We start from the raw sequence: 12,241 nt of genomic DNA, 5'->3' as shown, positions 1-12,241 counted from the left end.
TATGTGAAAAGAGGGGAAAGCTGACTCCATAACTAATCTAATACTCATATTTCTGACAATATGTTTGTTCTCTAGTAAACTACCAGTTTTTTTTCCTACTGTGGTAGCTTTCCATGAGGCTGTGCTGAATATTTCCTCATCAAAATGTTCAGTGTGAGAAAATGGAAGACTTTGGGGAGGGAAGCTTTCTCAAAATAGTGTGTTTTTTTCACCCCCAATCTACAGGTCAAGCACCATATTCATTTATTGTGTCTTGGGAAAGGCAGGAAGAACAGAGTTAAAGAGAAATGTCTGCCTCCTCAAGAGTCAGTAACTGTTTCTTGAGCTTTAAAATGTAGAGGAGGAATATAAATCACCTATACTACTCAGCCAAATTGACCAGTTATAGAAGTAGTCACTAGACTCCCGGGTAGCTCCTTAAGACTGTTGTGCTTGGTTGTACTTTGAACACAGTAACTCAGAACCTATGTTTTATTTTGGTTACTGAAATGATACCTACTGACTTAGCCTTCTGCTGCCTAAAATTGCCAGGGAAAGGATCAATGTCCTTTGTACTTGTGTAATCCAGTTTAAATGTAAACACAGTTGAACGAAGGTGTCGTCATGATTTGTTTTTAATTTCCTCGGTTGCAGTGGCTGCACTGCAGTGCAACTTTGAGTCTGGACTCTGCAACTGGAAACAAGATACAGATGATGACTTCGACTGGACCAGAAACCAAGGCCCGACTCCCACTCTGAACACAGGACCGATGAAGGATCATACGCTGGGCACGGTCAAAGGGCACTATCTCTACTTAGAATCTTCAGAGCCACAAGAGTTCCAAAACAGAGCAGTTCTGCTGAGCCCACTGTTTAATTCTACCTTTGCAGAAAACAGGAGAAGCTGCATTTTCCGCTTCCACTATCATATGTTTGGGAAGCATATTTACAGGCTGGCGGTCTTCCAGAGAACGGCGAGCAACACAAGGGGACATCTGCTGTGGCACATGTTTGGTAATCAAGGGAACAGATGGATAAGGAAAATCCTTTACATTACGAGTTCAGAGCCATTTCAGGTATGGTTCCTTCAGGATTTGATTGACATGCTTAGAGAGTCCCTTCCCCCTGTATAAAAGATAATCATGGAAGTTTTATCACGTGGTTTTATAGGTGTTGTATATTTTTAGAAAAGAGGTTAAACAGTAACAGCATTCATCGCAGGTCTACTCAGCAGTAAGTTTCCGGCTTATTGGCCCATTATGCACGGAGTGGAAGGTCCGCATTCGGGGTGGAATGGCGGCGGCTAAAATCACCAATTATGCACGCTGCAGGCGGCAACTGGGCGCAGAGTCAACATATGCCGCAGAAAAAGCCAATTTAGAGAGATGCGGAAGAAAGTGGAGCTTCCCGGGACCAGGGCACAACCAGAAGCGGCTCCGGAGTAGCCGCGTGCAAAATTGGATACTCTGGGTTTTGCCGCCGTTGTGTTCCGTCCCATGCGTAAGCAGTTTGCTTCGCTTCTTCCTCCTCCTCATTCTCCATGCCGCTATTTTAGCGGCCGTGCATAATAGGCCATTGTCAGGCTTACTTCTAGGAAAGCGTTTTTATAACCATGGACTTATTTGCTTACTATCCAGTTTGATGGTTTCACAGTATTGGCTTGAGAGCCCTTGGATACCAATTAATACATTCTTATGTTAGGCAGGCATTAGAGTTATGAGAGTAAATGAGAGCAATGAAGGGTTCTGTTCAGCTACAGCATGTAATGGGTACATGAAAAACCTTTAAAAATCATTACCCGAACATGGGTGGAAGACTGACATTTCTAATTCATTATAATACAGGAGCTCTAATAAAGTGCCCACTGTGTTAAAATGAAAAATCGACTTAGTTTTTGGCACCTGCAAAAAACGGATACAAATTCATTCTAAAATCTGCTCTTAATTTTGAAATGTTGGATTGCAATTAATTGCTTTGCTTTTTATCATATTTCTTGTACCTTATCTAATTTTTCACCTCCTGGCTTCTGCATTATTTAAAGGAAAGACGGGTTCCCTAAGTTCTCCATTCCTTGGCCTCCCAGCTCAGTTTAATGATTTATTACCAATCAACATTAGTTTTTCAAATTGCTTTAGCTATAAAATGCCTTATATAATTAATCACATGCTAACTGATTTATTACACTTTGAGAAAGGTAAAGCTATGAGAGAAACAAAGATATTTTCTTCCTTGTTTCCCCTGATTTACTCTAATACAGTCTGTGGATGATTCTGTATTTTTTAAGATAGAAAATGCTGACAGAACCATCCTTAAAGTACCTAGGAGTGTAAGGGGGGGGGGGAACAGATATGAGGCTGAGGGAACCATTAATGAAACTTTTCAATGTGGTAGAAGCCACATGAAGTCCCTGTGCAGATGCGTGGAAACATCTTCAAAAGAATCCCTGTGATTTTCTTGCACACATCATGGGTGTCCTTCCCTATCTAAAAACAGGGTGAATGATTACTTGCAAAATGATTATTTGCACAAGTGCAGAGTTCTCAGGGCTATATATGCAGTGATCCCTGGTCTCCTCCCTGGGAATGCCGCCGTTACGGGTTGGTTGGGTCAATGTATCTGTTTTGTAGGACGTTTTATGTATTAGGGGTTTTATGGGTTTTTATATGTTGTTACCCACCACATAATAATAATATAATAATAATAGTAGTAGTAGTAGTAGTAGTAGTAGTAGTAGTAGTAGTAGTAGTAGTAGTAGTAGTAGTAGTAATGGGATGGATCCAGTGCAAAATTTCTGCTTGTGCCAGAACTCTTATGCAGTGCAAAAAAACACAACAACATACTGCGGTAGTCACTTGTTGAATCCCTACTTGCAATCTTGCTTATTCAATTTCTCGTGTAACCAATTTCTTGCCACTGTAATATATAGGAATAGGAAAGAATGTAGTAGGTGTTGCACAAAATCTTGCACAAGCTGAACAACGCTTACATTTCTGCATGTGCATTGCTAGGTCCAAGCCAGGGCAGGATAAAAATATGATATATATGAGGTGCCTGTACAATGTCAATTGTAACTGCATAGAACAGGATTTTTTTTCCTACAAAGGAAAATATTTATTATTTTAAGTACAGAAAGCATATTGCAGCAGATAGATAATAAATGTAAATGGTGTTTGTATGGGTCCTTAAATGAAAGTAGCTGGTACATTCTCTTTAGTATAACGTAGTATAACACCTTACAGAAAAATGTCAGATTTTACTATATTTTAACTTTGGTTTCATTTGTGCTAGGTCTGCAAAGTACTTAGAGCTGAAGAAATTGAGGACTATTTATCCTCATTCTGATAATAAATGAGATGTGAAATTAGCTTTATGGTAAATTATTCCCTGGTGGTTATTTTCATACAATAACATGACAGTTTTGCAGATTTTCATCTGCAGCTGAGTTTTAAAGTGGACGGCAAGTTGAAACAAATTTATACTAAGTGCAGGTTTGTTTTTGTGCCTTTGTTCTGGCAACTCTGACAGGATGCACATGGTTTTCTTTGGAGTTTGATGTGAACCCTTTTTCTACCAAGTGACAAGTGGAACATTTGAAGACAAGATCCTTCGATTTGCATATAAAAATTGTCACATTGGGAGGATCCATATAACACCCCCCAGGAAAAACAAATTAGCTAGGATGTCACTGAATATGACAGTTCAGGAATAGACCGTAGACAAGGAACTGAGTCAGGTGATATATCAGGTGATTGTCCATGATACCTCTGGCTGGACCGCATTAGTTACCTACAGATCATTCTAAATTCTATCTACCTTTTGTGCCCCATTGTTCAGGGCAGGGTGTATTGGTTGGTATCTGTAACAAGATGCACATCTCCATCTATCTATACTTGCAGCAATAATGAATGACCATTGCTAGTAACAAATAAAAGACAATTATTTTATGACATCAGATACGTTAGCTTGCAATGTGAACGCTTTTCAGGTTATCTAACTAAATTTGGGCTAAAATTGCCTTTGACTGTTCACAGGTTGATTCTTACATAGTTCGTTTGATGGCATTTACTGAAAAAAATAGTCTCAGTTCTTTCCTGATTTTTACATTTAATTTGGGTTGCACTTAATTATGCGACCTGAGCCTATACTAGGAATGCCTGAAAGGAGAGAGAACTTATTGGCTTCATTTTCATATGCCTGGTCCCATTGTGTCAAGAAATACATGCTGCTGGAATGACAACCACTTTTCATTATAGAAATACAGTTGCCATTTGCAAGGATAGCCGCCTCCCCCCCCCCCCAGCAGCTACTGTGCTAGATTAAGTCCAAGAGTGTGATATATTTTTAGATGCTGATGCACTTTCAGATCCTTGTGGGATATAGTAATCACTCACAAATCTCAAGTGAATTAAAATTGTCCCATCTATCAAGAGTGCCGTTGCAGCTTTTGGCTCGCAGCCTGCTTTGCTCTGCAGCACAGTCACTATTTGCTCATGTTTGGGTTGTACAGACCAATTGGAGGCAAGCAAGCTAGAGGGATTTATAGTGAATGGAAGAGGGGCTTGAAACTGTGGCCAATTTTTTAAAAAAATGCATGCAAATATTGGAACTACTGTAGAATATTAGAGATCAGAATGATAACGTAGCAACCAGATAACTAAACCTTATTTAAAACGCTATTTAGCTATTGTATCAAATAATGGCGACTTTAGGGGCTCACGATTTGAGAAAGGAAGGAAAGTTGGAAGGTGGCATATAAACATTTCACAAATATGAGTAATTGAAGCTCTACCTCAATTTGTCCAAGAGGAGGGGTATTATTATTATTATTATTATTATTATTATTATTATTATTATTATTATTACTACTACTACTACTACCCGCCACTCACGACAGGCTTGTGGCGGGTTACAGAAGTGTAACTAAAATCCCATTAAAACCCATTAAAATGGACAGTCGCAACATAATACAGCATAGTAGGTGATTGCTAGAACTGGAATAGCAAACTGTATGCACTAAGGTTTAGGGATGGAATTATCACAATCCATAATCATTTCTATTCCTGTTTACTGGATAGATCAGCCCTTTTTGGTGTTGCCATATTGAAGTGTCCTGTCTGCAGATTATTTGATATAAATTAGGTACCTCACAGGGGAGGATAATCCTAGCCTACACACTCCCCCACAGCTCTTTCTTCCCTGCCCTTCCATTTTTTGCTGTATCTCTTAACTTTTTCTGTGGACTCTATAAAATTATGCCTCTCTGAAGGGCATCTACTCTCTAGGCTAATACATAGGAATTTCTCAACCGTACATTTCCCAAAATTAACATTTGAAATTAGCAAAACAACAAAGGGAGTGGAGGAAAATAATGGTGGAGAAAAACCAAGTATGCAGTCATTTCAGTCACATGCCACTTAAATAAAAGTCTGCATGTATTTCCTGCAGTTCTGTCTCACTATTTCCCCTTTGATAGTGTCTTCTGATGGAACCTTCCTTTTTGTGACTTTATTTTTTTCCTGTGGGCAAATGCTCTTCATCTACATTGAACTGTGGCTAATTGGGGTTTTATGTGCCCATCAAAGGAAAACTCCTGGAGTATAAAAATACACTCACCTTTTTATCCTGTGCAAAGAACCTACCTGTTTGGCATTCATTACTAGAGTTCTGAAAGTGCAAATTCTTTACAGGAATTAATTAACAGTAGGACAAAAAATGTGGTAGTGAATAATGTCTAAACATGCATTCTGAAGGTGATATTTGATCCCAAGATATTAACCACCTTTCATTTCTTCTCTCCTCTAAATGCCAATGATAGAAGAAAATGATCTTCTTATGCAAATGTGTGATGGGGTCATGTGGTTTTGAATCATAATTTAGCCATAATTTAACCATTAAAATGTTTTTATCACATATTCGTTTTGAAAAAATAGAGATGAATTTTCTGGAATATTTCCCACACCTAACAGTATGGGAAATTGTGATATTAACAGTAAGTTATCAGCTATAGAGTTTCATATGTATGCTAACTGTGGTTGAGGAAAGGTTATGTGTATACTTACATGAACCCTCATTCATTGCTACAAGGTACATGGGATCTGTATGCAACCCGTCTGTCGATGCTATATCTGTATTTCATGCAAAATATGGTCTGATATGGTCCATAGGAGGATGGTACTATTGTATAACCCAACACCATTTCATTTTGTGGAAATGAATGGGAGACTCCACATTCAGAGGCAGGTAACCTCTGAATAACAGTACTAGGAGACAACATCACATATCTGTTCCTTTTTGTTGGACCTCCAGAGGAACTGGTTGGCCACTGTATGAGACAGGATGCTGGATTAGATGGATCACTGGTCTGATCCAATAAGATGTTCATATCTTTCATATGTTCTTATGAAATAATTAACCATGATACACAAAGTAATGATTACTACTGAATGTACAAACAAGATGAGCACAAACTACAGAATCTCACCATGATTCTGTATTTCACTGATTATTGAGCTACACATGGTGGTGTAGCCAACTGTACTAATGTTCAAGAGTTCTTGATGATTAATATGAGCACCCAAGAGAATTAATCATGATTAGTCTCTTCCGGAAACACAATCTGTTCTCCAGATTGACTCCAAACTCCTATTTAAGAAAAGGTCCAACCCACACTGTTTGGGGTTAAATGGATATTAAATAATGAGTAGAAGTTCTCTCAGTAGTCACAGATGGCAATATATTCATTCTTTCTTTAGATTTTGGTGGAAGGTACCGTTGGGGATGGTTTCACTGGAGACATTGGAATTGATGATTTGTCTTTTATGGACTGTACTCTTTACTATGGTAAGTAGAAATGTATATGCAGTTAATATGATATTTGAGAAGTAGATCCAATGCAATTGAGGTGCAGCTCCTTATTCAAGGAAACAAATTGGAATTTATAGAATTTTCAGGTGCATATGTTGTAGAGGTGCAATGTGGTCTTATTGTAGCTACCATCCTGTCTACCAACCACAGCTCTATAGAAATAATAATTTTATTTTTTATTGCTAAGAGAAGAGGTAATGTGCTGTTGTGGACCATGGAAATATAAATTTACAGTAGGGATGAGGGTTGCATGCTCTAGCATGCTCCAGCCACTTTGGCAAGCACCGTAGCCTGAGGCGGCCAGTGCCATGACACAGAGGGGAGGAGAGAGGTGGTGCTGGTTGGTGCATTGCCACTGGTGCTGCCCCTCCCCTCTGTCTCCGCTGCTGGCCACCTCGGGCTGCGGTGCTTGCCGAAGCGACCGGAGCGCGCAACCCTAGTAGGGATGCACAAGAAAAATTATTTTATCCCTAGGTTGAGGTAGATTTGACATGAAGAAAATCAGTGTATGCCAGTATACCCTAATTCTAATATTAGTATTGGTACTCAGATTGGCAAGATTCAGAAAAAAATGAATCTTTCAGCTCAGATCATTTAAAGGGATGGTATCCCTTTCTCTTTGTGGATCAGCTGTTTCTCAAACAGCTCATTCTGGGGAGAATCTTTTCTCCTTGAGATCAGCTTGGGTAGTGCAGGAAGGTCCTGTTTGAACCATCACCAGCCCTGCACAGATTGACAAATATCCTAAACTAATCCTGTGGGGAAAAAAACTGTGGGTTCATCTGTTTGTCAGGTTGTGAAGCAGGTTGGTTTGAACTGCTCCCTCCACGGCCTTACAAACAGCTGATCAGCAGAGAAAACCTACTCTGTGAATCCCTTGGTCTGTGGGGAAAGGGTGGTTTGAATACCAACGCACAGAGCCCCCCAGCTGGAAGACAGTAGTCCCTCTTGCTTCCTTCCCTTTGGTAGGGAGGGAAAGCAAAAGGGAACTCTGAAATGACTGCTGGCCATTTAAACTGGAACAGCTGATCGTTGGACTGGTCAAGCTGTTCAGTTTAAAGTTAAGAAACATACATGAGTTGTTGTCGTTGTTAGTTGCGCAGTTGTGCCTAACCCATTGTGACCCCCATGGACAACGATCCTCCAGGCCTTCCTGGCCTCTACCATTCCTCAAAGTCCATTTAAGCTCGCGCTGACTGCTTCAGTGACTCCATCCAGCCACCTCGTTATCTGTCATCCCCTTCTTCTTTTGCCCTCAATCGCTCCCAGCATTAGGCTCTTCTCCAGGGAGTCCTTCCTTCTCATGAGGTGGCCAAAGTATTTGAGTTTCATCTTCAGGATCTGGCCTTTTAAGGAACAGTCAGGGCTGATCTTCTCTAGGACTGACCATTTTGTTCGCCTTGCAGTCCAAGGGACTCGCAAGAGTCTTCTCCAGCACCAGAGTTCAAAAGCCTCAATTCTTTGACGCTCGGTCTTTCTGATGAGTTAATTACAGCTATTTCTTTTGTAAGGAAATTTGACAGCTGATTCAACAACCCCATTGGGAACATCCATTCCTGTAACACTGCCCATGAACAACTGCACAAAAGAGGAATTCATCTGCAGAGCCACTGGCCAGTGCATAAAGATAATCCAGAGGTGTGATTTCCGACCTGACTGTTCTGACAAATCTGATGAGTCATCTTGTGGTGAGCAGATTATTTATTACTGTTGGTTCAATTTCATTATATCGGCTTTCACTTACAGAAAGGGGCATTACTGGGGCAGGCCATTAGTCAGTGTCTTTGACTGCCAGCAGTTCTCCAAGGTCTGAAGCAGAGTGAGATCTTTCCAGACAACTGTTCCTTATAATCCTTTATTTGGAGATGTCAGGGATTAATTTGGAAACTTTCACAAGTTTCACAAGAGAATTACGTGCTCACCAAACTGTGCCCCTGCCCCAAATTCTCAAGTCTTCCATTGTTCCATTGTTCAGGTGACCTCTCAATATTTTATATGCACATTTTCAACATCTACTTCAAGTACTACTTTTAATGAGTTGTCCCATTAAAGAATAACAACACGTACATGTTTTTCTGTTACATTAAATGTTAGAAGAACTCTACGGATGGCCTCTCCCTCCCCCCCAGGACCTGGAAAGGCTGCAGGATGCTGCTATGGAACTCACTGGCAGGGGCAGCTCTCATGCAGCAGGGATCTGCAGCCTCCAAGCCTCAGAGGGATGTGGAAGGAAGAGAGGGTGGTCAGGGGTGGGGGATGGAAGGTGATTGGCTGGATAGACAGGCGAGCCAGTTGGAGGAGGAAGCACTCAGGGGTGGGACAGCTGCCCTGACTGGGTGTTAAGCACGGAGTGGCACTTAAGCCATGAGACACACTCCTCTTCCAAGGCCTTACCAGAAATATTAAGTGGAACAGACTATAATTGATGCAGTGTAACAGCCAGCCAAATGATTTGTCTTGTCATGATATTTGATTTAGATTAGGGTCATATGGGGAGACCAGGTGGAATCTTTGTCCAGGAACTCATGGGGGCTCTCAGCAGCAAAATAATGACTTTTTTGGTGGTGAAAAGACATTTTGCAATTACGACAGCATAAAGAAAATAGTTTAGTGAATATAGCTACTTGAAAAGGTTCACATACAGAATTTCTGAGTGATAACTGCGGTGCCTCTTACTATACTATCTACCCCCAAGCTAAGATACTCCTGATCAGTCCTGCTCTCTGCGCCCCTGTCTAGAACTGTGGACATAACCATATATCATGTGATCTGAGAGGAAGGCTACAAAATCAGATTTTTTAAAAAAAATTATTACTAGGAACAAACAGTATAGAACCACCATTATCAGAATTTGATTTCTCAAAGTGCTTAGTTTAAGGCAGGGGTAGTCAACCTGTGGTCCTCCAGATGTCCATGGACTACAATTCCCATGAGCCCCTGCCAGCGTTTGCTGGCAGGGGCTCATGGGAATTGTAGTCCATGAACATTTGGAGGACCTCAGGTTGACTACCCCTGGTTTATGGCACGATCCTGCCCTGCTGTTGTTGTTGCTATTCCTTTCATCATGGCTTGTAGAATACAACTTCCTAGTATATCATTCCTTTAGCTAGCTTTGTGAATGTAACAGCAAAATGGTGGAGCTCAGGGCGGGGGGGGGGGGGGAGGAAGGATATGTTTAAACCTTCCCCAGTGGGGATGTGAAAACAGCTTAGGGATAACAACAAGTTTCACAGTGGCAATGCTTCCTCTCTGCCAGTCTTTCTCATCAAATGGTTTCCCTCTGCGTGAAAATAATGCAGGGAAAATCACCATTGTAACTGCACATAATTTGTAGTTGGGTATAGATGTGGTCCTAAATTGTCTTGCTTGTTTCCAGATCCTTCATAACCAAATGTTTTGGCTGTCACCCAAGCTAATTCTAATTAAATTTAAGCAACATTGGCCAGATAAATGGCACAGTTTATTGAAGTTGCTTGAAAGCATATCCTGAATGAACATTAATGGTGTGAAATAATCCCCCAAGCAGACTGCGATGGCAAGGATTTCTACGTAAGAGAAAGTGATCAGGCGTCAGCCACACTTTAAAAGGCAGCTGAAGAAAAGCTCACGACGTGGAATTGGTGTCGGGAAGCATTACAGATATTATCGTGTGGGAAATTAGGCAGATGTGTTGGTTATAGTTAACTGCCCCAAACAGTATATTCATTTATCGCTGTTTTCTGTGCATTGGCAACATGTCTGTTTAAATTTACATGCTGATGCACTTTTGAAGTTGATTGCTTTCAGGAAAAATATGAGCTGTAGTTAGTCTGGGCAACCAGCAGTGCAATCCTAAACACGGCTATACCTTTCAAAGACCATTGACGTTCCTAGCCCACTGACTGCACTGTAGGACTCGGCTCACAAACAGTCACTCCTGGTTTGCCTTATCAAATGCTGATTTATTTTCTTTCTATATGTAGCAAGAGAAGGCATGACCAGTCAACACCAGGACTAAGCCTTAACAGGGGTAGTCAACCTGTGGTCCTCCAGATGTCCATGGACTACAATTCCCATGAGCCCCTGCCAGCAAATGCTGGCAGGGGCAAATGCTGGCAGGGGCTCATGGGAATTGTAGTCCATGGACATCTGGAGGACCACAGGTTGACTACCACTGAGCTAGTATTTCTGCATTCAGCCATCATGTGAAAACAATGGGAGTGGGGAGGGGGAATCAAAGTACAAACCATTAGGTAGATGAAGGCGGTTAAGCAAAAGTCACATAAGACACATTCCTAGGGCATAAATAACAATGCCAGTGTTTTATGGGTTGGTGGGAAGGATTATCTTCCTTTTTTATGGTTTTATGGAAGGGCCAGGGAATTATTTGAGCAACTACAGATTAAACCTACTGTCTATCAGGGTTTACAGAGTCATGGAATACTTGCTCAGGCCTCACATAAAACTCACATTATACTATGATTAGTGTCATTAGTTGAGGTCCTTCAAATTTGGATATGAAGCTGTTGAGTCAAGAAGGTTTATTAACCACAGTTATTGCTAACAATGGTTCTATTTGTAAAGGCAAGGAGACCCAGCAAGCAAATCAAAAATAACTGTGCCATACTGTAAAATAATGACTCCAAAATGGAACAACAGAAGATAGGTGTACCAGGTACCCACTAGAAGATGTTTACTTGCAGCCAATGGGATAAAATTATGTTTTTTTTTTAAAATAGACATTGGCAAAATTATGATTTAAAAATAATAGCTGTTGGCACTCACTTTTGGTGGAAACATGAAAGTGACATTGATCTTTAAGAAACCTCTTTATGTTTTACTATGGAGTTGCTGGCAATTCCTAGAGAGGCATGATATCACTTCTAGGATATCATTCTGTTGTTGACAGTGACCCCATGTTCCTTTGACCTCCACTAGTTACTAGCCCATGCCTTTCTGGTGATTGTTAGGTAACCACAACAATATGGCCTGCCTTCACATTTTGGTTTCCTTGAGTAAAAGTCAAGGGAAGAAGTAGGACCCTATCTAAAGCTATCTTGGCTTCCTGTTGTTTCAGGAATTATTGAGGCTATGCTGAGCAATGACCACTAGGCATCTTGCTACTGTGCAATTTGTGCAACTCATACAGGTGATGCTGTGGCTATCATTCAATGCCTGTGTGGCCTGGGTTCAACTGCACCCTCCTCACAAATTGTACAACATGGCTGAGCCAGGCAATTGCTATCACACATCACCTGAATGACTAGCTATTGCACATGTTTAGCACCTTGGCTGGACTTTTCTCAGGGAGAAAAGAAGTTCCAGTGAGAGAGCATGAGGGAAACCAGAGGCCACGTGGTGTAGTGGTTATCATGGCAGACTAGGAAATCCCGATTTTGCTTAGTAATCTCGCTGGGTG

General features: G+C 41.0%; 1 protein-coding gene across 1 annotated transcript in view; it reads left to right on the top strand.

The window, feature by feature from the left end:
- The window catches only part of MALRD1 (MAM and LDL receptor class A domain containing 1), a 245,776-nt gene that overhangs the window by 47,078 nt on the left and 186,457 nt on the right, over positions 1-12,241 (top strand). The window contains exons 16-18 of the mRNA XM_077304219.1: positions 634-1,055; positions 6,732-6,819; positions 8,355-8,531. Coding sequence (XP_077160334.1) covers positions 634-1,055; positions 6,732-6,819; positions 8,355-8,531 — 687 coding nt within the window. The remainder of the gene's footprint in view (positions 1-633; positions 1,056-6,731; positions 6,820-8,354; positions 8,532-12,241) is intronic.

Source organism: Paroedura picta, chromosome 11 (assembly GCF_049243985.1).
Source record: "Paroedura picta isolate Pp20150507F chromosome 11, Ppicta_v3.0, whole genome shotgun sequence".
Taxonomy (NCBI): Eukaryota; Metazoa; Chordata; class Lepidosauria; order Squamata; family Gekkonidae; genus Paroedura; species Paroedura picta.
Note: the sequence above shows the minus strand (reverse complement) of the source record. Positions and strands in the feature narration are given on the sequence as shown.